Source organism: Fusarium falciforme, chromosome 8 (assembly GCF_026873545.1).
Source record: "Fusarium falciforme chromosome 8, complete sequence".
Lineage (NCBI taxonomy): Eukaryota > Fungi > Ascomycota > Sordariomycetes > Hypocreales > Nectriaceae > Fusarium > Fusarium falciforme.
Genome location: NC_070551.1, coordinates 1,959,947 through 1,987,388, shown reverse-complemented (window position 1 = coordinate 1,987,388; position 27,442 = coordinate 1,959,947). Strand labels below are relative to the sequence as shown.

General features: G+C 54.4%; 8 protein-coding genes across 8 annotated transcripts; 4 read left to right on the top strand and 4 right to left on the bottom strand.

The window, feature by feature from the left end:
- Positions 1–2,583: 2,583 nt before the first annotated feature.
- Positions 2,584–4,069, top strand: NCS54_01044400 (Hypothetical protein; the record flags this gene model as incomplete). The annotated part of the gene is made up of 2 exons (XM_053155752.1): positions 2,584–2,933; positions 2,995–4,069. 2 exons carry the CDS (start codon positions 2,584–2,586, stop codon positions 4,067–4,069), a joined length of 1,425 nt encoding a protein of 474 aa, XP_053011727.1.
- Positions 4,070–4,955: 886 nt separating this feature from the next.
- Positions 4,956–7,984, top strand: NCS54_01044300 (Hypothetical protein; the record flags this gene model as incomplete). The annotated part of the gene is made up of 3 exons (XM_053155751.1): positions 4,956–5,163; positions 5,252–7,850; positions 7,900–7,984. The coding sequence occupies 3 exons, from the start codon at positions 4,956–4,958 to the stop codon at positions 7,982–7,984; spliced, it is 2,892 nt and encodes a 963-aa protein (XP_053011726.1).
- Positions 7,985–8,150: 166 nt separating this feature from the next.
- NCS54_01044200 (V-type proton ATPase proteolipid subunit) lies at positions 8,151–8,868 on the bottom strand (the record flags this gene model as incomplete). Its single annotated transcript, XM_053155750.1, has 5 exons — positions 8,151–8,296; positions 8,348–8,532; positions 8,580–8,713; positions 8,761–8,773; positions 8,834–8,868. 5 exons carry the CDS (start codon positions 8,866–8,868, stop codon positions 8,151–8,153), a joined length of 513 nt encoding a protein of 170 aa, XP_053011725.1.
- Positions 8,869–10,327: 1,459 nt separating this feature from the next.
- NCS54_01044100 (Peptidase A1 domain-containing protein) lies at positions 10,328–11,804 on the top strand (the record flags this gene model as incomplete). Its single annotated transcript, XM_053155749.1, has 2 exons — positions 10,328–10,531; positions 10,584–11,804. 2 exons carry the CDS (start codon positions 10,328–10,330, stop codon positions 11,802–11,804), a joined length of 1,425 nt encoding a protein of 474 aa, XP_053011724.1.
- Positions 11,805–12,358: 554 nt separating this feature from the next.
- NCS54_01044000 (Hypothetical protein) lies at positions 12,359–13,060 on the top strand (the record flags this gene model as incomplete). Its single annotated transcript, XM_053155748.1, has 3 exons — positions 12,359–12,645; positions 12,695–12,861; positions 12,912–13,060. The coding sequence occupies 3 exons, from the start codon at positions 12,359–12,361 to the stop codon at positions 13,058–13,060; spliced, it is 603 nt and encodes a 200-aa protein (XP_053011723.1).
- A 65-nt stretch (positions 13,061–13,125) lies between these two features.
- Positions 13,126–14,047, bottom strand: NCS54_01043900 (P4Hc domain-containing protein; the record flags this gene model as incomplete). The annotated part of the gene is made up of 2 exons (XM_053155747.1): positions 13,731–14,047; positions 13,126–13,657 (listed from the first exon to the last, which is right to left on the bottom strand). The coding sequence occupies exons 1-2, from the start codon at positions 14,003–14,005 to the stop codon at positions 13,126–13,128; spliced, it is 807 nt and encodes a 268-aa protein (XP_053011722.1). The 5' UTR covers positions 14,006–14,047.
- A 549-nt stretch (positions 14,048–14,596) lies between these two features.
- NCS54_01043800 (Zn(2)-C6 fungal-type domain-containing protein) lies at positions 14,597–17,311 on the bottom strand (the record flags this gene model as incomplete). Its single annotated transcript, XM_053155746.1, has 6 exons — positions 14,597–15,547; positions 15,599–16,084; positions 16,133–16,435; positions 16,484–16,700; positions 16,744–17,014; positions 17,083–17,311. The coding sequence occupies 6 exons, from the start codon at positions 17,309–17,311 to the stop codon at positions 14,597–14,599; spliced, it is 2,457 nt and encodes an 818-aa protein (XP_053011721.1).
- A 6,508-nt stretch (positions 17,312–23,819) lies between these two features.
- On the bottom strand, positions 23,820–25,310 carry NCS54_01043700 (Homeobox domain-containing protein; the record flags this gene model as incomplete). Its single annotated transcript, XM_053155745.1, has 3 exons — positions 23,820–24,088; positions 24,209–25,043; positions 25,098–25,310. 3 exons carry the CDS (start codon positions 25,308–25,310, stop codon positions 23,820–23,822), a joined length of 1,317 nt encoding a protein of 438 aa, XP_053011720.1.
- Between the last annotated feature and the right edge of the window lie 2,132 nt (positions 25,311–27,442).

Here is a 27,442-nt window from a genome sequence, read left to right as displayed (position 1 = left end):
CCCATAATTGCTTCCATTGACTTTCCTATCTTGTTCCTCCCGGACGTGCCCGTCACCTGAATTTGTCTCGTCCCCTCCACTACAGTCTCCAGCGGGCGGCGCCTCGTGTCTGGACCTCTTCAACGACTCATTGTGGGCCCGAGCTGGGCGAGAGCCTGAATCAAGTCCTGCTGAATTGAACCGACTGTCCGTTCCCTGTCCCCCCCCTCCCTCTCCACTGTCTCCTCGCACCGCCTCCGCTGCTGTGGAATGATGGGGGACGGAGGACTGGGCAGTGGAGGTTCAGGCCTGGGCCGGGCCTGCAGGGTCCCAGCAGATGGCGAACAGGCCATCTCCTGGCCAAGAGTGGAGATTTCCTCGACGTTCGCTTGGCCGCTTCAAGTATGGCCTGGGGGGGATAACGCCAAGGGGGTGACTTGTTGCGCTGGAGTTGTCGACTGCTCGTGAAGGAAACACCAGAGAAGAACAGCGAAATGTTCGCCGGAAGAGGCGGTGGGGAGGTTAAGTTTCTTGAGACTTCTAGGCTTGGCTGGAACTCTTTATGGCGTCTCTCTGAGCTTCCATGGGGTTTCACGGAAAGGCAAGAAAAAAAAAAAGTGGTACTGAGGAATTGCGATCCCGAAGAACAAGCGGGTTTTTTTGTGTTGGTGCTGTAAGAAGGTTGCACAGCCCATCCATCGCCCACTCGGAAGTCTGATGGGAGGTTGTACTGACAGCTGGAGCCATGTCCTGACAGCAGGCAAGATGCAAAACACACAATGCAGGGCAACCTCGGCATGGGTCCTTGATAGGTAGTGGAGGGTAGGTATTATCCGTTAGGTACTCCGGCGATAATATTGGAACTCCTAACTAATGACGCGTATCGGACATCGTATCGCATCGCCCGCTCGCTCATCGCCCTCGGCCCTCTCGAGCAATTACCACACACACCAAGAGGTAGAGGTAGGTGGTCTTTGCACACGGGCCGGAGCTAGCCTCATCGCCCGCTGCGAATAACGCGCCCGCGCATGGACTGATGGGGAGCGCACAAAGGCTTGGGCTTGCTTGAGGCTTGCCTGGGTCCGGGTCTGGGCCTGGACCTTTGTAAAAGCCCCCTTGGAGCTGAGGGCCAATGGCGCCGCATCGGAGCAGCAGAATGTCGAAGGCATATGCCGGTGGAGGATGAGGTGCTGTAGTGTAGGATTCTACCTACTCCATCACAAGAGATGTGTCGTTCCATGTTAGCTCTGCCCTTGCTCCTGGAGGCTGAGGAATGGATATCCCGAATCCTTCCCAGCCATTGTAACCTCAATCCCGTGTCATTTGTGTGTGTTTTACTCTTATATCCACGGCCGGCTCGGAACTGGACCTGGGTGAGTACCCAGGTAAGCAACCATGAATGTGATGCAATGCAGTGAGCTGGAGTTAAGGTCAAGCAGTAAACAGCGAGCGAGTGGCCCCCATTCCCATCCGTGGAATTGGATCCAGTACCACGGTCCTCCCGCTGCCGCCACCGCTGCCACTACCGTCGTGTGCCCTCCTAACACGGAGCTTGTCTTGATTCTTTCTCTCTCCGAGATACTAGACGATGACCAAGAGGTTAATCAACACCCCCTCGGAGACAGGCCATGCCGATGCAGAGAGGGCTGTGATAATATCTTGCTCTCTCTGCCCGTCCACACTCGGCAAAGCTCCTCAACTCGACAAGTCCAGTTCTCCCCATGTCAGAAAACTGCTAGCGTGCCTCGCCGTCAACACAAGAGGCTTCTGATCTAGCCGGAAGCGTCCTAAATCCGACCGGGATCCCCCTGCCTGGTTCCCTGTGGTCACCCGTTGCCCAAGCTGCGCGAGACAGGTACTCGCTGCCCCCTGCAACCTACCTGACCTCCGGGATCCCAGCTTTTTCGCCCATGCATCCATCCAATCCATTCGCGTCCTCCACTTCTTGTTCCTCATCAACCAACCCCAGGAGAAAGAGAGCGAGAGAGCGAGAGAGGAGCCTCTTTCTTGTTCCTCTCGAGCTTGTCCTGTCGTGCCCTGTCCTATCTTGACCTTGCTTGTTCCCTGTGTGGCCATCTCTCTTCTACATCCTCCTCCTCTTACTCTCCCTCCCCCCAAGCCCTGTCGGCCTCTTCTTTTGCTCCGTCCCTACCTTGCCCACGTTTCTGGCCTGTGCTCACAGACCATCCCCTCCAATCCCCAGGTCTCTCTCCAGGTCTTGGTCTTATTCAAAGTCCCTGGGTCCCCTCCACTCCCGAGTCCAAGTCCCCTTCCATATCAATCATTCATTATCCGTCGCCCATCCGTGTCTTGAACTTTTTCGCTTTTACTGCGCCGACGCCCGCCCTGCCCCGTCTGCGACTGGATCGACCTTGCCCTTGCATCCAGACGACGACAATCTTGCTGCCGTGCTCCCCTCCATCGCCACCACTGTCGCGACAACGACAACATCGCCTCGACATCGACGACAAACCTTTCTTCTGGGATAGACCTCGTCTCCCGCGCCGCTCGTTTTAGCCCTATTGCCTAGATCCGAATCATGTCGTCGGCCATTGTCGCCTCTTTTCGATTACGATAGGATAGCTGTCCCCCAAATCGGCATCCATGGCCAAAAAGCGTCGAACCAAGCAGCGGAAGTCAACAAGGGGACGTCACGACCGCTCTCAGACGAGCACAATGTCCTCGGAGGACTCGTACGCTATCCAGAGCGGCCGCCAATCCCTCGACGGTACCCCGAGTGAGCATGCCGCAAGCGACGGCAATCAAACCGCCATGACCAGCATCATGGACACTGACGAAGAGCACCACCATGACTCGGATTTCGACGAAGATGAAGATGTCGATGAGGATGACATGATATCCATATACCCCGCCTCTCATTATCCGGGCGTCTCTGCTGCACACCGGGTCGAGGCTCCATTCTCCCCAGATTCCCACGCGGCAGACTCAGACATGTAGGCGACACAATCCCACCTTGCCTCACCCTGCCTCCAATGCTAATTCCCGGTGCTACAGAGCTGCGTCCACGCGATCATTATGGGCACAAGATCTCGACTACCGAGAAATCCACGGCCGACGCTACTGTCGCGAATACTTTATGCCCAACGACGACATTGAGCAATGGCGGATGTCTCTTCAACACCAGGTCTTTATGCATGTGCTGGATGGCGAGCTGACACTTGCTCCAATCCAAGATCCCACCCACATCCTCGATGTTGGTACAGGCACTGGCGAATGGGCCATTAAGATGGCCGAGATGCACCCGCATTGCGAGGTAGTGGGAACCGACATTGCCGCGATCGCAGAGACCAAGAGCGTCCCTATGAACGTATTCTTCGAGATTGAGGACGCCGAGGACTGGGATCGTCACCCCGACATGTACGACCTGATCCACTTCCGCACCATGGAGGGCGCATTCAGGAATTGGAGGTTCATCTATGACAATGTCTTTTTCTCGCTCAAGCCTGGCGGCTGGATTGAGGTGCAGGACTTTGACAGCGCTGAGGGCTTCATTCGGTTCATGTCACAGTTTCCCGAGGGCTCTCCCCTATTCGACCTGGTTCGAGACCTCGAAGCCGCAGCGATCAAGTCGGGGCGGCCACGAGGCACTGCCCATCTCGACCCCCGGTTATTCATGGAGGCAGGCTTCGTGGACGTCAGGTCAACCGAATATTCGATCCCCATCACGGTGGCTGAGAAGTCAGCAGGCAAGATCTGGCTGATTGCGTGTCTGGATGGCCTCGAAGCCCACTGCCTGCGACTCCTAACTGAGCAGCTAGGATGGGATCCTGAAAAGTGTAAAGCAGCCTGTGAGCGTGCCGCGCGAGAGCTGGCAAACTTGGCCAAGGATCCTGAAAAGTCCAAGGGCCTCCAGGTCAAGATGCGCGTCGTGACGGGGAGAAAGCCACTGGACACGCCACCCACAGATCTTGCAGAGCTGTTAGGGGCATGCAGCTCGACCAGCACGGAGCTGATTGATGACGACAGCCCCGACCCGACACTGCATGCTAGCGATCAGGATGTACGGGACACCGCCTCCACTGTGACAGATGTCACAATGAGAGAGACTCCAGCCGCGGCTACGGCATAAACGTAAGCTTCGCGGCTCAGGCACACTTAGAACAGAGGTACACAACGGCCTCATCACCTTGGGCCGGTGTTTGGTCTACAAGGACATTTTTGGCAAAGGGGGTTTGGCGCAGGATCTTGGGCGGCGGCGTTGTGTCTGGGTGATGACCAATCTTGCATTTGTATAGGTACTGTGATGATTGTATTTCTGCATTGCTCTAGGGGTATTGGTGATCTATTTAAGAAGGGGGCAAACATGGATATTCATGGGAGGCCCATTTGATGCAAAAAAAGAATTATTATTGCCCTGCATACATGCCTAGCTAGTCTACCCAGTGGTCGGTTTGGTGTAAGCGGACGACAAAGGAGATGGGCCAGTCTTGCTTGGTATCCATCTGTATATGAGGTTAGAATCAGGGGGTTCGACCGTTGGCATATGGGTTGGGCTAATGTATTAGTATTAGACACGAGTTTTTTTCTCCTCTTGAAACCATAAGATCTTCCTCATTCTGGCGCTCAAGTAACATCCAATGCTAGGTAGTTGAGTTTTCGTGGCACTTTTTTACATAATGTCCTTGTGGTTATGTAGCTGCGTTCAACGGTGATGTAATTGGTGTGAGGCTGTAGCTGCCTTATGCACGAACAGGCAGCTAAATACACCAACCATCCGTCCCGAGGCCGCGTTCAGGTGGGGAGCTCCTCTACAAGGCCAACCAACCATCCACATCCACCGACTTTCGTCACTGACGACTCCCCGTCAACATCAACCAAGGCCGTCTCTGACCTCGCTCCGATCCTGGCTTACCTTGGCCACCTCGAGAATTAAAGAGTCCGCAGCTTGCAGGACGCGAGACCCCCGATCTGGATCGCCGAGCGCCGAATATGCGCCTGTGAAGCCGCCCAACGCCATGGCCCTGGATCTCCAAGACGGCTTCGTCGCCGCCAATGGCGTCCCGGATCTCGAGGAGCCCATCTTCGCCATCGAGCGCGTCCAGCTACAGTTTTCCGTCGCCGCCGACTTTGTCGCTGCCCAGGTCGCCAACAATGTCATCATCCTCGCCCTTTCCAACGGACGCATCCTCCGCATCGACCTAGAACGACCTGAGGATATTGATGGTAAGAGCCTTGAGCAATGCGCTGGCATCTACCATGCCGCTACTGCTCAGCATGGTGCTCTTTCAATTGCTAATGCTATACGCTGCAGACATCGACTTGCCCAAGAAGCCGTCCGAGGTTGGCGTCATACGGCGCATGTTTCTCGATCCCACCGCGTCCCATCTCATCATCTGCACCGCGCTCGGCGAGAACTACTATCTTCATTCCCAGTCGAAACAACCCCGGCCGCTCGGTCGCCTTCGGGGCGTCTCCATCGAGAGCGTGGCGTGGAACCCTTCGCTGCCCACGGCGTCGACACGGGAGATTCTAATTGGTGCCTCCGACGGCAACATCTACGAGGCCTTTATCGAGACGTCCAAGGAGTTTTACAAGAAGGAGGTGAAGCATCTGAAGAACCTACACAAGCTTCCTGATGGCCCGATCACGGGGCTGTGGGTGGACAACCTCCAGGACAAGTCGGATCTCCGAAGGGTGGTGATAGCCACTCAGAGCCGGTTGTTCCATCTGGTAGGAAGGATTGGATACGGGCATGACGGTTCAGGGTCTGTGTATACCCGGTTGTTTGAGTCAGAACAGCCGGTTGTCCATGAGCTGTCGCGCACATCATCGACCGCTCCCTCGAGCTTGGTGGTGTCTCCTGACCCTCCAGATTCCGGCCCTTATGACGACAACCTGCCGGACCGAGCATATGCCTGGCTGTCTTACCAGGGGGTCTTTCACGGTAGATTGTTGAATGGACCCGTAGACAGCAACCTCGGCTCCAAAGTCTTTTCGGAGTCAAAGATGCTTCCCAAGGCCCAAATACTGACACCCGAGGGCGCAGACCGACGTCCACCAACGTCAGAGGTGATCGATACTATCGCTCTCACACAGTGGCATATTGTTCACCTAGTTGGGGGACGGGTAGTGACGACGAACCGTCTTACTGGCAAGATGGTTTCTGAGCATGATGTTATTGGTCAAGGACAGAAGCCTCTGGGTTTCTCTGTGGATATCCAGAAGAACACCTTCTGGCTGTTCACGTCGGAGGAGATTTTCGAGATTGTGGTTCGAGATGAAGAACGCAACATCTGGGAGATTATGACAAAGCTGCAGCAGTATGAGCCGGCCTTGCAACATGCGCGTACGCAGTTACAAAAGGAGACAGTAGCGGCGGCATACGGTGATCATTTGGCTTCCAAGGGACACTGGCTCGAGGCCGCTACCATTTACGGACGCAGCAACAAGCCATTTGAGGATATCGCCCTCAGCATCATCGACAATAACCAACCCGATGCTCTTAGGAAATTCCTACTAACCAAGCTCGCCGCCCTCAAGCGGTCGGCCGTCATGCAGCGGATGATGATTGCGGGCTGGTTGATTGAGGTATTCATGTCCAAGCTCAACTCGCTGGACGACACCATCAACACCCAGGCAGAGCTGTCTGAGAACCTAAACTCTACCGACTCACAGAAGCTGCTAGAGTCGGTGAGGAAAGAGTACAGGGACTTTGTCGACAAGTACAAGAATGATCTGGACCGGAAGATGGTATACGACGTCATCAGCAGCCACGGCCGCGAGGGAGAGCTGCTCTACTTTGCCAACGCCGTCAACGACTACAACTATGTGCTTTCCTACTGGGTTCAGCGAGAAAGATGGAGCGAGGTGCTCAACGTGCTCAAGAAGCAGACGGATCCCGAGGTGTTTTACTTATATAGCAGCGTTCTCATGGCGCATGTGGCACCAGATCTAGTCGAGATTCTCATGAGGCATTCCGACCTCAAGCCTCGGAAACTGATCCCCGCGTTCCTCGAGTATAACCGGACTTTTGTTGGCGGCCCGAGTGCGCAGAATCAGGCGATAAGGTACCTCAACTACGCGGTGTATCAGCTCAACTCGAAGGATGCGGCGGTTCACAATACGCTCGTCTCGATTTACGCCTCACATTCTTCCAAGGACGAGTCTGGACTGTTGTCGTATCTGCAAGCGCAAGGGGATGAGCCCCGATATGATCCAGATTTTGCCCTGCGACTTTGTATTCAACACCATCGAACTTTATCATGCGTCCACATCTACACTAGCATGGGCCAGTATCTTCAGGCTGTCGATCTAGCTCTCTCACACAACGAAGTTGAGCTGGCAGCTGTCATCGCTGACCGACCCATGTCGAACCCGCAGCTTCGCAAGCGACTCTGGCTCGCGGTGGCCCGAAAGGTGATTTCACAGTCGAACGGGATCAAGACGGCTATCGAGTTCCTCAAGCGTTGTGATCTGCTCAAGATTGAGGATCTCATCCCCTTCTTCCCTGACTTTGTCGTGATTGACGACTTCAAGGAGGAGATTTGTGCGGCGTTGGAGGACTACAGCCGCAACATTGACAACCTGAAGAAGGAGATGGACGAGTCCTCGCAAACGGCTACAAACATCAAGATCGACATTGCGGCACTGGACCACCGGTACGCAGTGGTGGAGCCTGGAGAGAAGTGTTACACGTGTGGTTTGCCCTTGCTGAGCCGGCAGTTCTTTGTCTTTCCCTGCCAGCACTCATTCCACTCGGACTGCCTAGGACGAAAGGTGCTGGAGCAGGCGGGTGTTGGAAAGTCTTCACGTATCAGGGAACTCCAGATGCAGATTCAGAAGGGGTTGGTCAGCGGCACGCAGAGAGAGACTGTGGTGGCAGAACTGGACGCTTTGGTGGCATCCGCTTGGTGAGTTATTCTGAAGGTGCTTTGAGCATTCATAACTAACTTTGGGCAGCATTCTTTGCAGCGACTTGGCGATCAAGAGGATCGATGAGCCTTTCATTACACATGACGACGACGTCAATGAATGGGCATTGTAATAAGAGAAGGAGAAGGATGGGAGCAAGCAAGCAAGCAAGCAATCGGTGAAGTTGATGTGTCTGTCTGGGCATAATCTTAGAATTGCAGATACCCCCGCAATGTTGGACATTACATTCGATTATCAGACTTTGTCATGAGGCACCTCCCAGTGCAAGATGGGTTGACTTAGTATCTGCACTCGGTGACATCCATCTTGGAGCGGGTGAGCATGAGAATGGAGACAATGACGCCGTACAAGCCCAAGACCTCTGCAAAGATGAGGATGAGAACCATTCCGACATAGAGACGCGGCTGCTGCGCGCTGGCTCGGACTGGGGGTCATTAGATTCAGTGTTTAACAAAGATGGAAGAGGTGAGCTTACCTCCAGCGTCACCAACGATGCCAATGGCAAAGCCAGCAGCCATGCCACACAGGCCAACAGCAATACCTGCGCCGAGCTGAAGGAAGGCAGTGTGGATAGGCATCTTTTCCTTGATGCCGTTGGACATGATGACGCTAGCGACGAGGCCGTAGATGGAGAGGATCTGGGCCATGATGGCGCAGAGGCTGGAGGGTGTCAGTGTGCCCAGGTATAGATGCCCAGTCAGACCTACGTATTCTGCATCAGCATGTCAGGGCGTAAGATGCCAGACTGGAAGATGGCACCGGCCGACTTTGCAGTGCCATATGCAGCACCAATGGTGGTGAAGACGATGGAGAATGCACAACCCATGGCGCCAAAGAAGGACTGGATATTGTTAGATGATGACCACTGGAGTGTGAGTTGATACATACGGCGTACATAGGACTAATGAGGGCATTGTATTAGCTGAAGAGTTGTCAAGAGAGGGAATGGGAATGGCTGTACCAGCGGTCCATGTTGGCGAGGAGAACAGGATCCATGGTTGGCTGATGAGGTTAGTTACGAGATAATTTCAACTGTATGTAAGAGATGATGACTACGAGAACAGCTGAAAGAGGCAGCAAAGGGTATATATTGTATTCTGTATTATCTCTTGCCAAGCCGTGGCACAATGCGATGTGATGCAAAGCCACCCCCTCCGGGTTCAGCTCCAATAGACAAAGACATGTAAACACGGGCTAAAAATGCATCGTGGCTGACCCAGGCAGCTACGAAAGGAGCCTCAGCTGAATGTTGGTTGGTGAGAGTTGACGCGGCCTTGGTAGGCAGAAGGATAACGAGAGCTATGAGTGGTGGGTTAGACGTTTGGGGAAATTGCTGTGAGTGTTTGTGTTATTGACTGGCTGCCTCCGAACTAGAAATAGAAGAATTTGATAGAGGAAAGGGTTTCATGAGAGGGAGAAGTTGTCAAGATATGAAATGTACTATGTGCGCCTTCTTGGCATGTCCGTTGTAAGACGGAGGTGGATGGTGATAGTTGCCTACCCTACAGCGAGAGGCAGAACAGAATATATCAACAACCACAAGACTCAGATGACAGATATTTCATGCTTGAGAATTTAAAGGATCTGGATTGCTCTACATGTGCGCGTATGTATATATATCTATTCCCGGGCTATGTGGATGACGTCTGTCAATGCCACGGAAACACGGCAACGCCTCCGCCACGAACGTCGTAAGCATCCATGTAAGCGCCATCATCTTGTGGCATCAAACACTGCACGTAACAAAGCAGCCACTGAAATTCCTCGGAGAAGCGCTGCAGGGACCAGAAAAGAAGCTTTTCCTACCCACAACCCGCTCTCACGTCACAAAGTCTAGTATGTGTCATGTACTTGAGGGGATCCCGACGTCCCCTAACCCACAACCCGAAGGCGCTAAGAATAACTCCCGAGGTTGCCGCTGTTAACCCACTCTTTTCTTTACTCGTGGCCGCGCGTCAACTACTGTGAGACGATGAGCTTGGGCTTTTGCTTCACTGTAGCTTGATCATGATGGAGACGATTGTTTGGGACAGATGTGTCAGGCGAGTGTTGGGTTGCACGACGACATGTTGTGGAATCATGGTGCGGCGGCTAGTTTTTGTCGTTCAAGATGGGGGATTTAACAAGCTGTCATCCCCCCGTTTCATAACTGTCTGAACATTCTAGCGCACTTCTCACGTCTGGCTTATTTACAAGAAAAAAAAAAAAAGAGGCTGCTTAAACTCGGCCTGTCCGTGCCGGAAGGCGATGCTCTGACGTTGGCTGGTGACGCAGACGCTTCCTCGGGAGCCTCGTCCCGCGCGGATCCAACGGCACACAACAGTCTTGTTCAGCGGGGAAGGGAAACCCATTCGAGGCTCAGACGAGCTACCCATGAAGAGGTGGAGAGATATAAACTCCCAACAAGGGTCTACGTTGTATGAACTGGACTTGAACATATACACAGAAACCAACCATGAAGGCAGCTCGGCTATTCTATGCTATTCTCTCGCTGGCTTCGGCCACGGGTGCTATTTCTTTACACAAGAGACAGGATGGACTAGAGCCTCGGGTATTGGCTTTGGACTTGCAGAGAAGCACGATACATGATCCTGTTGGCAACGATAGGAAACGACTTGCGAGACGGAGCGGTTCTATAAACGTGGGGATCGACAACCTTGTGAGTTTGTACAAATTCCACTACAACTCTACGCATACTAACTATATCATAGCAATCCCTCTACTTCTTCAACGCCTCTCTGGGCACTCCAGCTCAAGATTTTCGCCTACACCTCGACACGGGGAGCAGTGACCTCTGGGTCAACGCCAACAACTCGACCCTCTGTTCAACACCCGCCGACGTCTGCAGCACATCTGGGCTCTACAACGCCGCCAAGTCTTCTACTTACAAGTTCGTCTCGAGCGAATTCAACATCACCTATGCCGACGGCTCAGGCGCTGCGGGAGACTATGCTACCGAGACGTTTCGCGTGGGAAAGACCGAGCTAAAGGAGCTTCAGTTTGGTATTGGGTATGAGACCTCGTCGGATCAAGGAGTGTTGGGCATTGGATATTCTTCAAATGAGGCTCAGGTTGCAGAGTTTGGAGGGAAGCCTTACGACAACCTGCCGGCCAAGATGGCTGCTGACGGGCTGATCGCCTCCAATGCTTACAGCCTCTGGCTCAACGATCTCGACTCTGCGTCGGGAACTATTCTGTTTGGAGGCGTTGACCGCAAGCGGTTCACGGGAGACCTCATCACGGTGCCTATCCAAAAGTTTGGCGGCAGGTTCTCCCAGTTCTACATCACCCTCACCGGCCTGAGCGTGGGTTCAGACACGGTCGACGACAACCTCGCCCTCGGCGTCATCCTAGACTCTGGATCGACACTCACGTACCTCCCCACCAGTCTCGCAGAGGCCGTTTTTGAGATTGTGGGCGCCGACTACGAGCAGGGAGCCAGCACCGCGTACGTGCCCTGCGACCTGGCCAACGCCTCGGGCAACTTGACCTTTAGCTTCAGCTCTCCCGCAGAGATCACGGTGCCGCTGAGTGAGCTCGTGCTTGACTTTACCGACGTCACGGGTCGGCGGTTGCGGTTTGACGATGGGGAGCCGGCGTGCATGTTTGGCATCGCTCCCTCACCGGGCGGGACGAATGTTCTGGGAGACACGTTCTTGAGGAGCGCATACGTGGTGTTTGACCTCGGGAACAATGAGGTTTCGCTGGCGCAGAGCAACTTTGACGCCGACGGGTCGGATGTTGTTGAGATTGGCTCAGGGGACGGGGCTGTGCCTGCGGCGACGGGTGCAGATGAGCCTGTGTCGGCAGCTTCTGGGGTCTCCGCGAGCAGCGCTAATGGAGCTGGATCGCTTTCGCCTCTGGGTAAGGATGGGCGTGTCTCTCTCTTTGTTGGGGCTTTGACTCTCGGGTTTGTCTGGTCTCTTGTCTAGGAGCCGGACAAGACCATGCAGCCTTGGAATACTTGCTGATACTTTGTTGAAGCTGGAGTTGTTTGATTATTGGGACTGGATGAAGCATGTTTGGGATATTTGCGAGGTGTTTTGGTCTGTTTGCCGGCTTGACTTATACTGGCGTTGAGATGAAGCATCTACGAGACTCAGATTTATGACATATAGACTATGGCGTTTTTAATTTAACATTGATACACCACACGACCTTGCATCCTCTTAAACGTATAATCCGTATATACTTTCAAATATCAGATCACAATCCATGGCTTGGATCAACGACTCATGATGATGTGGTTGTGCTGACTTTTGCCGATTCGGCTCCGACATGCTCTACTATCCCCGTTACTCCCGAAAAAGGATCAACAGAATGGGCAAATGTTTATCAATGCCCTTGTTGGAGTTTAATTCCTTGATCTTATATAAACTGAGATACTCGGTTCGTCTGATCTCTTGTCTGGCTCGTAGACTTGTCCCTCTCCTCTGACAACTCACCATATCTAGCCATCTATCAGATCTTCACCTCAACTGCAATCATGACGGCTTACATCGAGGTCGCCGCGAGCTGGCTCTTCAAAAATGCCAAAGGCCGTGACGCAAAGGCTTTCTTCACCCATCCCGCCTTTGCCTCTCACCCAGAGCCGACCCTGTCCATCACATCCCCAGACTGTGGAACTGACGGCTCGACCCTTGGAAAGGAGTACATGCATGGAGGTCAGGGCCGCTTCCCTGAGCTAACATGGGACTCTTATGAAGGTGTCAAGGAGTGGCTGCTTGTATCTGAAGATCCGGATGCACCGTTACCGACGCCTATTTGCCATGGGTGTGTACAAGTGTTGATGTGAAAGGGAAGTAAGCTAACAGATGAGTAGGATCTATCTTGGTATTCCTCCTCAAAAGACGAGTGTTGTGAACAGCGACTTCAAAGCCGTAGACGAAAAATTTACTCGTCTGGAAGGGGGCTTCTACTATGGCGCGAGTCGCAACGGCATGATTTACATTCCACCGCGACCGCTTCTCAACCACGGTATCCATCGATGTGAGTTGAAGCCTCTCACAGACTTGTATCCACTAACTCGGTGACTTCAGACTGGTTCGAGATCATTGGCCTCAGTGAGCCCCTGGATGAAAAGCTGGTGACTTCAAAGCCGACGAGGGAGCAGGTGGCAGAGGCCATCAACGGCAAGGTTGTTGTCTGGGGGAGATGGATGGGACAGTGTGAGAGGAGATGGGAGTGAGGATGAGATGATAATTTCTTTTTAGCGAGTTCAAACATAGCTTCTTATAATATGCACCGTCACATCTATATACGTCCAAAACTCCAGATATTCAATCCAACCTTGGTCCCCTCCTCCACAGGCAACCCAGCATGCCACGTCTCATCGTAACCTCGCCCGTCAGCCGCAAAGTTCTCCCAGTAGACGGCATTCCCTGGTACAACCTTGAACACGGCGCCCGTGTTGTTTCCCCCGCACTCGACGAACCGGCACCACTCCTCACTTGCGGGCACCGGGAGCGCCGGGAACTCGGTGCCGCCGCCCCGGATCCCGGTGCCGTCGACCCACGCCATGAGGCTGCTCACGCGGCCCCAGCCCCGGGTGTTGGAGCTCCAGTCAAAGTGGTGTCCGTAGTGACCCCCGGGCCCGTACCGCTGCGTCCGGAGACGCTCGATCCACAGGTCGGAGCGCCAGCCCTGGAGAGAGCGGACTCGGTTCTCGATACAGCGGACTGGGTTGGTGCGAGGGATGACGGCTACGGATGAGTCGCGAACTGACGAGTCGCGGTGTGTGGCTTCGCCGTCGTTGGTGATGGTTGAAGGTTCAAAGATGGGTTCGCTGAAAGAGTTAGCAAAGGCAATTGACATATATAGGGCATCGTCATGTCTTTCTATATGCTACTCAAACCTACCTAATCTCCAACAGATGCCTCCTCTCCTCCTCACTCAAGAATCCCTCCAGGTACACGACAAGAGGCTCCCTGTGCAAGATGCGAGCCACATACGAATCCGCCTCACACACAGGGACAGTCGCATTAGGCGCATCTATCGCAAGCAGCGACTCATTGAGCTGTGGTCTCGAGTAAGCGGCATCGCGACGGACGGTGCTGCCGGGGTACAGGAACTCGCTGATGGGGTTTGAAAAGACCACGAGGAAGGCTATGAAGCCGATGACGTACGACAGCATGACAGAGGATACGGTCAATGGACGAGAATATGAGTGAGAAGAGGAAGACGAAGGAAGGAAGGGAAGCTCAAGGGAGACAAGTCATGATGGAGCTTTTGTGGAGTTCATGAGTCGCCAGGGTCTGGTCTGAGCTTCGGATCTGACGGCTCTTTGACCAGATTAGGTATCAAGGGCGGTTACCTTTTTAGTCAAGACGGAGAGTTTATAACCAACTATTGCATGCTTACAAGACATGGCAACTGCTCGTCCGAATCTTCAATTCTAGGGACAGTTGATGTTGAGTTATGCATGTCTCACAAGGGCTCGATAGACCAAGACATCAATCAACCCCCAAATGGTGCTGCCGAGGCTCTATTGAGATGAGAAACTCTCGTTCGTCTACCTATTGTAACATGCGTGTCCCCATAATCGTACAAGAGTTGTGTGTCATGTCTAGCTTTCATACGCCTGGGTATATATCGTACACCACCTCCATCCAACTGTTCGACAAGTAGATATACATCCCTCCTTTCTTTCATGTCATCGAAAAGCCAAAACCTAAACTCCAGACATGGCCAGGGCATCATGGCCGCCGTGTTCGTCCTTGCTGGTTCATAACCCCGTAGGCATCCCTTCTGCGTCCCAGTTCAGATCGGCATTCAGTATCCCCCAGGGATCCGCGCCATCGCTGGGAAGAGCATTCGTAATCATTGTTTCCGTGATTTGTGCAAAAAGTGTTTCCTCGGTCGATTGCCATATAGGTGTCGCGACACGCCCCTGCAACGACCTCAGGTCAATTCGGTTGTCCTCTGCAGTGTTGCCGAGCCCGTTATCTGGTGAGGTATGGCTGCTCCCAGATACTGTTCTAGCTCCGGAGTATTGGTTCGCTGGAGAGGATGCTGAAGACGAGTTAGTGCGGTCAGGAAGCGAAAGACTCGCTGACGTTACGCGAGGTGAGAGAGATGGCCAAGTCCCTGTAGCCGCGAACCTGGGTCCCAGGTTTACTCCAGAGGCAGTGAAGGACGATAGCAAATTACCACGGTGACTGTTCATCATTTCAGGTCCTGGGCTTGAAGACATCCGCTTCCTCTTGTTTGTCGCCGGGTCCTCTTGGCTCGGGGGTGCGACATTACGGGTGACGGCGCCAAGCATGCCATGGAAGCAGTCCTTACCTGGTCGATGATTCTTCGTGCGGGCCTCTTGTTCTGCATCTAAGCTGCTCTTGTGCACGAAGAAGAGAGATGATTGTTCCGTGTGTTTTGCCACCGCACTTCGAACCAGCATAGGGACATGAGACTTGCCCTCCCCAAAGGCGTTGCGGAACCTCTTGAGCGAGGGCATTCGTATCGAAGAGTTGAGGCCATTGTGCTCAATATCGAGACACGCCTGCTGGAGAAAGGCGCGAGTGATAGTATGTGTTCGCGCAATAGCTTCCATGGCTTGGATGATGAGGTCGAGGTTTGAAAGGTCGATCGAAGTCAGCCCCCCTGTTGGGTTCTGCTTGGCCAGGTAAACATAGACCGTCGTTGTGCAGTAAAGCGACAAAGCGCACAATGGACTTCTCTGAAGAAGGTGTCAGTGCTGCAGCATAATTAGGAGTAGTTGTATACATACAAAGAAGAGTGTCGCATGTGTGTTGATCCTGATAATGTTTACTACTTCCTCGGCAGCCGCTCGGAGGCGAGCGATACTGTTCTGCTTGATGTGGTCAGGTAGGCCATGCTTCTCGACCTTTTCAATAGCCGCATGATGAAGGCAAATGATAGAGGCATGTAGGTTGAGGTTCAGATGCGTGGCAGAAGCGTCCCGTATGTTCTCGGGCATGCGGAACTTTTCAGGGAGAAACATGAAGAGACTGGATAAGGTGTTGTCCAGCTCACGATGTCGAGTCCAGTATGTCCCGTTCATGACATCGTCACATCCGTCGTCGGGTCGAGCATTATGAACATGCCGGAGAATGCTCTTAAAGACCTCGCAAGTGATGACGGTCCCTGCAAATCCTGTGTACTGTGCTCCTTGGAATGCGTCGGCCAGAAAAGGGGCTTCTTCTTCCCGGTCAGCGAGGAATGCATCTTCCGAGGCGGGTAGTCGAGTAGCAATCTATTGGCTCGTTAGCACAAGTTCCAAGAGGATGTGTGGTAGATGTACGTCGTCTTTGTTGATCAAGCTGGGCCAGCCTGTAGAAATGCAGCAATGGGCATCGATGGAAAAGGCACCCCAAAAGACTCTCCTCCGTTCTTCGAGCTCTGCCCACGTGAGAGCGGGTGGCAAGGGCGGTGGCATTCCAAGACGCTCTCCATCGAGGCGATCAAGTCCTATCATGTGGCAGAGGCGGACGCAGTTTGCACTACTCATGGCTGATCTGCTGAATAGCATGACTTTTGCCTCATAAAAGGCAATGAGACCCCACGCCTGCGTGTGGTTGATAGAGACAAAGACTTCTCCATGGCCCTGTGTGATGTTAACCCAATCCAGCTGAGATTTTGAGTTGACTTATACCTTCATCTCGTCTGCCTCGATATACTGCCGGGCCCGACGGTAAAAGACCTCATGATACTGGTTGTACTTGACATGGCTAACAGAAGCCAGCGCCCATATTATGTACTGTAGGCACATAGGGGGCTTTCTCATAGGGGGTCCATAGAAAGCCTGGAGATAACGCCCGGGATGAACGATAGGTATCATCTGGTACTGATGTTGGAAGAAAGTAGTGTTTCTATCATGTTAGCTGGTGTAAAGCAGCCGGGAGGTACACTTACAGTTCCTCCATCACTTCATCTGGGGGCAAAGACTCTGTCATACCCAACCCCATCAACTGAGTATTGGGAGGATTTTCTGTTGCATTCGACTGTTCAAAGTAATCTGGACCAAGGAATGACATTTGAGGTTGTTCAGAGTCATTCCCCAGCCGAGGCACGCCAGTAAAGTTGGGAACCTCTATCTCCGGCTGAGCCGGTTGAACGGGGCTCCCATCGTCAGTCTTTTCGTCGATGTTCTTATTCACCTCTTTGAGGTAGTCTTCAACTTGAGCTAAGTGAGCACCAAAGTCAGCCACCCATCAATGAATAATCAGATGTGAGGTGAGTGGTGAGCAATACCTAGGCGTGCTTCAAGCTCTTTAACGTTTCTTCGCTTAAAGGTTGGCTTCCGCCGCGACTCTGGATAGGTACACTCATTTGAAACCTTGACACAACGGCTGCATGCCGGCTTTGTGCGATCACATTTCAGTTTCCGGGCCCTGCACGAGACGCAGGCCAACGGCTCCGTGCCGGCCGGGGCGGCGGAGGCGGAGGTGGAAGGTTCGGACTCGTTGGTGTCCGGCGGCATGGCTATGGCTACCAGTGAGCCTCATCCAGTCGGTGACGAAAGACGGGACTGGGGTGGGGATATGGACAAGTAGGACGAGGGACGCTTGTTGTACATGAAACCTGACCTCTGCAAGGCAGGAAATGAGCTGACGAGGCACTATCGCGTTCTCTTGACACGCAGTGCGTAAGGCCTACGAGGCATCATGATAGAAACGACGTGACAGACATATACGCGAAGTCACGTTCTTAGTTACGGTCGCGGCCGCTGACCAACAAGTGGCCGTTCGGATTTCTCACGCCGGAGAGTTTTTGGTCCGAAGGCCGAAGGCTACAAAGTCCGAGAAGGAACTAATCCCGAGCATCGACGGGTTAGCATGAGTCACAGGTTGAAAACGCGAAGGCGCGAGTTGAGAGCGCCTTCTCCTTTTTGATACTGTTGAGAGTAAGAACCAAAAGTGCAGAAACAGACAAGGAAAGTCCGTCCGTCCATCCTCTGGGAAGGAAGGAACTTGGCGCGGGTCTTTCCTGCCGTGTGGTGCCTGCAGTGCCTGCCTCCTTTATTTAGGTACAGTAGGCGGGCAAAATCCATGTCTAAAAAAGAGTGCGACGTGGGGGGTTAGATATCTTCTGGTAATAGGTGCTGAGCCACACTCAACCAAATACAAACACCAACAACTATTCATCATTCCATCACTTGCTAGCAACTCAATAGAGTCTTTGTCTAATGGAGGGCTGGCCAGGCACGTGCTGAACTGTCCTGCATCCGGATGTTATGCAGCTTCGCTTCCGAACGGCGACAGCCTGCATCAGGGCGCCATCCTCCCACAGCCCGTTTCACAGCGCCCTCAACCTCGCCTCAACCACCATCACTCACTCAAATCTTACACACCGCCGAGATCTGGCCCTGTCGGCCTGGAACTCTGTATCGACGCAGAAACCTCAAGAACCACTCACTGCAACTGAGGTCGTCCATGATCACCACCGCTACCACCCGCCCGCGTCGGTAGTCTGCGCGCATCAGTCAGGGCGGAGACCAAGGGGCGAACGCTGACGTCTAGTACAACGTTCTCGACCAAGGCAATCGACCAAGATGAGGTGATGGCGACCTACTTGCGCCAGCCGACCCAAATCTCGACCCTGCGATGTTGCGCATGACTGCCGCGCAGCCAAGCGACAGAAGCGAAGCGAGGCGAGGCAGCCTGTCTCTGCGCTGGCGACAAGCACGGTGCTCTTGACCTGTTGAATTCTTCGTCACTCATCATCACCGCCTGCTTCGTATCTCTGAGCCAATCTCGGCCCAGCTTTGATTTGACTTTGCGAGCCCAGATCTCCCCCTCGCCCCCGGACGTGTCAGGGCAGCATCATCCGCAGCGCCAGCCTTGACGCCTCTGCGTCACACAAGGCTTGATGCCTCCTCGGTGCTACCGGCCTACCGCCGGCATGTCACACGGCCGTCATATCCAAGAGAGATGAGGGTGACATTTACGGACCGCGCCACCCAAGCATGGAGGAGAAACGGTGCCATCCACCATCTTGGACGGATTGGACGACAAGGGGGGAGTGGGAGGGTGGCACAGACACGGACGCTCACCGATTGTCCCCGTAAAGGTGGAAGCAAAACGGAACGGTGCTTGCCCTTGCCGACGACGCTATTCGGCAGCCCCAGTCCAAAGCCCACCAGCCCGAGCTAGAAGTTTGACAGGGCTTCTCGAGTTGCTTTGACGGCCGCCAAGACCCGCCCTTGGCAACTGGGTGTGGCACCTAGCCGTGCGGCTGCCGGCGAAACCAGTGCTGACGATTGACAGCCAGGCAGGACGCTATCGGCTGGGTCGCTTTTAGGAATCCCGGCCGATCTAGGATCGACAAGAGAAGCCTTTATTAGCGGCGCGTCCAGGATGGGCTTAGACTCGACGCCATCCAGCCGACCACGCTCCCAATGTGAGCTGGCGGCCCCAGGTCAACGGGGCTCACCCTGGGAGATGCCCACCCTTGGCAGCTCGTTGATTCTTGCAACTCCGGGCAGTCATCATGGCCCTGAAACGCTGGCCACAGGCATGGCTTGCAGGACAGGACGGCATCGGTGGAGCGGGCTCCTTGGTGACTGACACTTGACCCTCTTTCCGCCTGACCCAACTCCCGCCTCTTCTTGACTCTTGTCGCTCTCCTCTTCCCTCATTCCCTCTTCATCGTCGATCGAAGCTTGGGCGTCGGGGACATTTGCAGGGGGAGGGGGGATCATGTCTCTGGCATAGATTGCCGCGGCGGCGGGTTTCTCCATCAGCCCTGCCGGAACCGCCTGAAACGACGGCCATGGTCCCCAAATCATGCTTGTTATTCCCCTTCAAGCCAGCAGCAAGCCCTCCCACCACCAACACTTGCGGCGACGTCGCACGGGGCTGACCACTGGCAGTAGAGCGAGCATACCGCCGGGTGACTTGCTTGAGCAGCCAACCGGATTGAGAAGCGGTGGCTGATGACCCTAACATTAACGAACCGTCTTGTGTTCACTTTGCGGGATGGACAGGCACACACACACGCACGAGCCAATTGTCAAAAAGTCAATTCATTCCCAGGGTCGGCTTAAACTTAGAATCAAGGAACAGGACGGACCGATCTTCCATGATAACTCAAGAAGAGATCGACGAGAAGGGCACCCCTGCGCCACCAACGTTGAGTTGGTTGGCTGCTAGCCCTGTTTTTTTGTCTCCTCCTGATGCAACGACAAGGCCAGCTTCCCATGTGCCTCGCCTCTCAGATAGGTAAAACGGCCATGGATCAAGTCAGCCATGTTGCTCTTTTCTGCGTTGCCACGCGGGAGACACGCCCAACCATGTCTCATGTCTCAAACCCTCGCGGGTGACCATGAGGGCATCACCAGGGGCCGTGTCTCTGTATGGCTGCCCGAAATAGCTTGCTGAACTGTGGTGCCGTCATCAACACTAATAGACGGAGCCAAAAGAGATGAAGAAAACGGGGTGCATCAAGACATGCAGCCAGACGTGAGACAGCGCCCGAGCACATTATCCTCTGAGACATCCAGGACTGTCAACTGCCTCTTTCTCAGGCGCCCGCCTTGCCCTATTGAGGCCCAAGTGTCTCGCTGTCATTCAGCCACGCGGCTGGTTCGCCCCAGCTCCATGGACGAGGAGAGAGGGATGAGGAGAGTCACCGGGGCTATCCTTGTCGATCTACCAGCACCACGCGCTGCCTTTGAGCGAAAGGAAAACACTGCGCGCTATGCTGGGTGCAAGTGAATTGAAAGATCTACAAGTCCCTGGGCCAATATCTCAAGGGTCAGCCCAAACCCTTGACAACTCAAGCCTGTCTTGATGGCAGGTTTCATCATGAATCATGTTAATCTCCGCAGCATCTGAGGGTTCCCCCAGCCTCGACCCAACCGAGCCCTTGGTTGTGTTTCTCGAAACTAAAAATCCTCGTCCTGCTAGAAGCAGAAACAAAGAAACATGGATGCCAAAGGAGACGCCTCCCCAGCCGACCTGTCAACGGCGCCTTGCCCAAGCCCGCCACAGGTCTGCAGCAGACGCCCCCTCCCCCTTCCTAACCATCTGCCGCGGCGAACGAACGGATGAACCCCCGGTCCATCTCGTGTTGTCTGGTTCGCCTGTTAACTCCGAAAGAGACCTAGGTGCGATGGATGTGCATTGGCGGATGATGACGGCGAGATAGCGGCATAGCAGTGACAAACGACTCGGAAGCGAGGGTCTGTCATTGTCATCAGAGTGTCATGCCTGAGACTAGTTGATTCAACACGAGATCAGAGGGTTCCATGCCGAGACAAGCGTCGAGTGAGCTCACAGCGAAGGGCCTTGACCACCTCGCTCACATGAATGACTGAATGCACAACACGTACATACAGCAACTGACATTGTTTACACGCTCTGGCCTGGTCTGGTTTGTCCAGAATTGGCTCTTCCTTCTCGGCCCGCAACCAACTAGACGTCACCCACAGCACAGGGTCACTTGGCAGCCACCACCAACTCCGGGATGATAATCCTGTTCCTCTTGGATGCATCTGATGCATCTGCCGTCCTGCCCTGACAGCGTGGTTGATGCTTGTTTCCACGCCATTCTCTTGCCGTCTGTTTGCTGGGCCCCCATCTTGAGAGGAGCCATATTAGGCCCGCCTGCATACATACTGTGCCCTTCAACTCCATCCTACCGGCCGGTCAGCAAGCCCTGCCTGCCGGAGAGGGTTTCCCCCTCACCGGTGAACTTGACATGTTTCATGGCACTGCGAGCATCCCTGATCCCAGGCTGGGCGCATGCGTAGATCGTTCGACTCCGTCTGCTTGCTGCGAATGGTTGTCTAGACCAAGGACAGTCCAGTCAGTGGCAGATCCCCTCACGGCATTCACGGCTCAGGCTCCCGTTTGGAACCCCGTCTAGCCCTGTCTAGCCCATTTTCTCAAGTGCCGTTCCTACTCTACTCTGCTGTACTGGCCTGCACCGCATCTCGGCCGCTCGCTCAGGTGGTCATGACCCAGTCGTGACAGCATCAGCATGAGCATCAGCAGCATCGGTGTCAGTGTAATCATTGTCAAAACTCTGGGAAGCGACAACGCTCAGACAGTAGGGTCGTCTTTACGGAACCATGCCGCGCTGAATGCGTCAAACCGTTCATCGAGTTCCGCCATGTTGTCAGGAACTGTTTCTGTTTTCCCGAGTTCAAGGAGGTTCCCAGGACAATCAATCAATACCTCCACAACTTGGCCCCCAGCCCAGTTGTCTCTTGTCTGATGAGCCGCCTTTTCCATTCCCATGACTTTAACCTTGCAGTCTCGTCTTCTTTCTACGCCTTTCAGCCACAATCCTTTCTCGGCACCATGCATTCTACTGTAGCGGCGGCGCTGACCCAGCGCCTTGTGAAGTCATGGATATGCTGTCTTTTATGCATTCGTGCGAACCCCCTCCCCCCTCCTCCTCTCTGCCCGTGCCGCACGACATGCACACCCTCTTTCTTGTTGGGTTGTCACACAGCCCCGGAGAATCTCCGTCTTGGATCTCTATCATCCGAGATGCGTGGTGACAGAAAGAGGAGGGTTGCTTTGAACAAGACCTCGCGAATCTCGGACGCCTGAAAGGCGAAGTTTGTTCGCTCATCACTCACCGTTGAATAGCCAACCATGCATCCACCACCGCCAAGAGGCTGAACCCTTTCCACCCCCAACGGTTACTGTCCAGTCGATAGTACGGTTCAGTGCCTACCTCTCGCCTTTCGCCTCCCGCAAGCCAGCACACGCCTCCCGGAATACTACAGTACGGCACTCACTCCCCCACGAGCTTCCATCGTGAGCCCTATGCCTCTTGTCCTCCCTTGGGTCTGTGGCTCTAAAGATGGACTAGCCGCTGCCGCTATAGTCGACCGGTTGTTAGACCACCCCCGCTGGGGATCCGCCATCCCCTCACCTCCACTCACCTCCCCAAATCTGGATTGGGGGACACTCAGGTGGCCGTGAGGCCATATGGTGTCGTACTGAAGGTAGCAGTGACTGTATGGTAAGACTGCCCATCACCAGGGGATGGGAGGGTGAGGGCGAGGGGGGGTGGTGGATCACGAGCTTACAACCACCAGAGGATCTTGTGCCCACTGAGGAGACGACGTCTTAGTCGATTGTCCAGTAAATTAAGTCTTTGATGCACAGACTGGTCGTAAGCTTCTGCTGTCAAAAAACAAGACAGACCCAGAAGAGGAGACACGGGCTTATTGTTGGTTCGTCCACGGGAGGTTTTTGCCCCCCCCCCCCCTTTCTCCGAGGTTCCTTGACTGATGATTGAAGGGTCGAGCGAGCGAGCAAGCGAGGGTGATGATGATGATTGTGGAAATCTAGTGAACCAAGGCGTCTGGGTCGCCTGTTGTTGCACTCTCTCTCTTATTGTGTGAGCCCCTGTAGGTTGCCCGTGAGGTATCTAGGTAGTCTTTGTTGCCCTGTTTCTTGTCCTGCTTTGCCTTGCCTGGCCCCCCTACCCTTCCTTCCAGAGAGGATCATGAACTTGATCCAAATCCAAAATCAAAATCCCAAAATAAAACGCTATTGCCGTGTATGTTGCGTCTTTGTCGTCTCTGTGGCGTTGATAATCGATGTCGCTTCCCTCGTACCATGCCATATCATCCAATACCATAAAGTACCCGCCCCAGTGGCTGGGCTCCAAACATGGATGGAAACCAACCAACACCGAGCCCCTTCTCCACTTAAAAAACATGAAATCGGTAATCTCCCTTGCGCATAAAAATGGGATATCCCGTCGCCAAGCGCGTCTGTGGACTAAAACAACCACCAACCCACCCCCAACAAGAGGAATCAAAAGAAGTAAGAAAAAAAAGAAAAAAAAAGCCGCTATTCTCATACCCAAAATGTCTCGTGGCAAAAGTAAAAAGCCCAAGGGGGAGTCGCTCCAGAGAATTAAGAGGTCGGGAGAGGACCAAAGAAAAGAAACAAGTAAATAAAAACGGTACTGCAGCGTGGGTGGGCGCCTGCAGCCTCCCTCGACTTGGCCTAGTCGCAAAACTAGACGCTGCCCCTGCCCATGGCATTGCCCGTTCTTCGCTGGCTCAGCGTCTCGAGATCCTCGTCGTAGGTGGCGCCCTCCCCGTCGCTCAGGGGTCCGACCGGCTCCCGCTTGCCGTGCTCAAAGTCGCCGCGTTCCGTGGTGGCGAGGATTTTCATGTCACCGCCGCCGCGGGCGCCCGTCATGGCGTCAGATTCGGCGCGCGCATTGTTGATCATGGTCGGCAGCTGGCGACGTCGAGCGTTGATGAACCAGTTGGAGATTTGATCTGTGGGTGTAGCCGTTAGTTTCCAGACAACTCTACTCTGCTGCACATCACAGTAGCTCCCCCACCCACGTGGGTCGACGCGGTGGGAATGTACTGTATGAACCAGGATTCTCAACTTACTCATCTGTAGTCCCGTCTGTCGCATGAGCTCCTGCTTCTCATCCTCGGTGGGATAAGGGTGCTGGAGGTGCGCCACAAACCAAGCCCTGAGCTTGTCCGTAGTCTCCTTGGGCAGGTTGCCTCTTCGCTTCCGCTGCTTGTTGTCTCCGTTGAGGCTCGAAGGGCCCATCTCCCCAAACCGCACAAAATCTTGATAGGGAGTGCTGTAGCCGCTTGCAGTAAACGGTGTCCGGTCAAACGAGTGAACAGATCCTGCAGATAGTGACTGGTATCGGGTTGGGTGGTGATAAGGATAGCCGTAGTTGGGCTCGCGGTAGGCCGAGGGCGCGGCTTCAGGGACAGGCGCCCCTGAGTGGGGAGGCATCGGGGGATGCGAGCTTCGATAACCCTCCACCGGTGGTGGAACACGGTTTACGGGAGCTGCTTCTCGTTCCATCGCCCGCGGTGGGGGGAGACTGGGAAGTGCTGGTCGAGGTTCTACCCTCTCGTTCACCTCCATTGTGGCAGGGTGATGAGTCGATCCGTTGGTGAGATACGGACTCGTTCTGGCCGGCCCCCAGTTATCCTGCGCTCCCGGCTGCATAGGGAGATTTGGTGAGATTTGTCGTGGTGATGCTCGGTCGGGGCTGTATAGAAGGCGTGGTACTTGACGTGCTCTCTCATTTTCCTGCTCGCGCTCCATCGACAATCTCCTCCTCTTGCTAGCATTGGGCGAGTGTACATATTGCGGTGATGCTGAATTCATGGGTGGTGCGCCCAGAGGGCCACCTGCTGAGGGTGGCTTTGCATTGAGGTCTTGCGGTGGTTGAGGTTGAAGTTGTAGTTCCGGGAAAGCCTGGGAGAGGTCAGCTGGGGGCACTTCGTCTTCTCTCGTCGGCGCTTAGTCTACCTGTCGGATGGAGGGCAGAGCCACTCTGTCGTTCTCGGTTCTCGGCCGGAGAGAATAGTCGGGGCATCGGTTGGCCTCCCAGGGGCGGGGCATGCCGAAGGAGGGATGAGAGGAGGGAGATGCTGTAGCAAGCATAGACATTTTGGCAGTTGCTGGAGCAGTTTCTTGTGGTGTTGTTTCAGACTGTTTTGACAGTGAACGGCTATCTTCCATAACAAGACGGCCAGTCAGGCAAGAACAAACCGCGCAGCGGCCAATTCCCTTTCAGGTGTTAATAGGGGAGGACTCGGACGCGGGTGGAAGCCGTCATGAGGAGGCACTGGTGGTGGTACCTTTGATTATTATACAAAGTTGAAGGCGAGAAGTAGACCCAAAGGTTGAACGATCGTCTTACTGGAAAGCTCCAGTGCAGATGAGTAGAGCCAGAAGATGGTTGTTAGGTAAAGAGCGAAGTCCGTCACACAGTCTCAAACAGGTCCAATACCGGTCGTGATAGAGAGGGATGGCGGCCAAGGGAAGAAGTGTTGGTCTTGAACAACGATGGGCAGGCCGGGATCATGTGCTTGCAGGTGGTGGGAGGCCCAAGCCTTTTGTATATCAGGGATACTGTGGCGGCTCAATGGTGTCGACGACAGACAGTTGATCCTCCAGAGTCCGTCCAGCTTAGAGTGGGGGGCGCTTGGTCGTGGCCTAGATAGGAAATGCCAAAGGATGCAGGGCCATAAACAGTCTGAGCGGAGAATTTCAGAGTGGTCAGGGCTCAACTGGAGAAGTGGTTGTATTAGTGAAACCGACTCGTCCAAGCCACAGACGACGACGTGGGAACAAAGCGTTGTGAACTGGGATGCCGGGTCTTTAAAACAAGACTTCTGCTCGACGTCTTGTGGAGGAAACGGCTGACGGGGAGGCTAAACCAGAAATGGACCAAGTATGCGAAGCTTGAGCAGGGAACACCGGGCGATCAGGGAGCCAGGGGAGTCGAGGGGACGGGGCCAGATGAAGAAACAAATGCCCTTGTCCACGGTGCCGGGCGTGGTATCCTTCAGGTCAAGAGAAACGTCACCAGTCCTAAAAGACAAATGAGAGCTTTGACAGGCTCATGGTGGTTGCTGGGATGACCCTCCCAGGGGTGGCTGCTGGCATGGAGCAGGGGTTCAGTCGAACCGCCAAGGACCTCCCACGCTGGGCTGCTGGCTTCTCGATTTAGGAACTCCATTTCGAGAACCCAGGTCCACCGTAGCTGACACACCATGGCGTGGGAGAGAGCTGCTGCTGGCAGCCTTGGCTGTGGAGTGTGGAGTGGTGTCAGTTCTCGCCGCTGGCTCCCACCCCCAGCTGTCCGTCCCTAGCATGTCGGTAGGTGTTGTGCTGTAGGTAGCGTTGCCAGACTCGGAGCCAAGACGGTTGAGAACGTGCCATGAATGGGACTGTCCTAGGCGAGGACCAGACCGGGTCTTGGGGTGGCATTGCATATGCGTCTTAACTTGCACACGCATACCGGATGGAAGTGGGCATATCTGAACGCCTTGTTGCATGTGCTGCTATGCTCGTTGCTCTTCTCGACCAGCCAGTCCGACCGACATGAACAGCCAGCTCGAGTCGTCCGCACCGCCTCATCGTCGTTGGGCATCATGTCTCCCCAAGTCGGTCAGCCCTTCTCAACGTTACCAAGCCTTTGTGGCTGCGCGCTAGATGTTGGACCTATGTGGTTGAGAGACGTTGAAAGTCAGAGGCCACTGGAACGACTATCTGCTGTGAGGCGATCACGAGGTTGCGCGCGACGCTCTGACCCATGCCGATGGGTTTCGGGCTTGGTGTTATTAGAGTTTATGGATGACGGGTGATGGTGTTGCTCGAACGGTTGCCGTTGCACTCCTTTTGGCTTGCCCTCCTCGTCTTCCCTCCCCCTCCTTCGCCTCTCTCTCAGTGCTGTCTGTGTCTGGCCTCTCACTAACACGGCACCCAGCCAGACAAAGCTGAGGAAACGCTAAAGTGGAAACCTCGATATTTGACGGCCTGTCACGTCCGCATTCGCTGCGGCTAGGGGAGACGCTAGGGCGGCTACACACCCGCCACCCACGATGGCATCTGCAGGCCTGTAGGCCCATGATTCAAGCGTTGCCATCGGGTTCGCCGCCGTCGCGCAAGCAATTACAGCCAGTACCGCGTTGTGGATCGATCAATTGAGCGCCGGGCCTCTTTCTCCTGTCTCCGGACTCCGGACCCTTGACTCTCGGTTGAGCAAGCGAGCCGCAGTAGTAGTAGACAGGCGCCGTAGTCCCGTCTCTGCTTGAAGCTGGACCAGCCGATCCCACAGTAGCAGGTACCGTCCTGGACAGGCCATG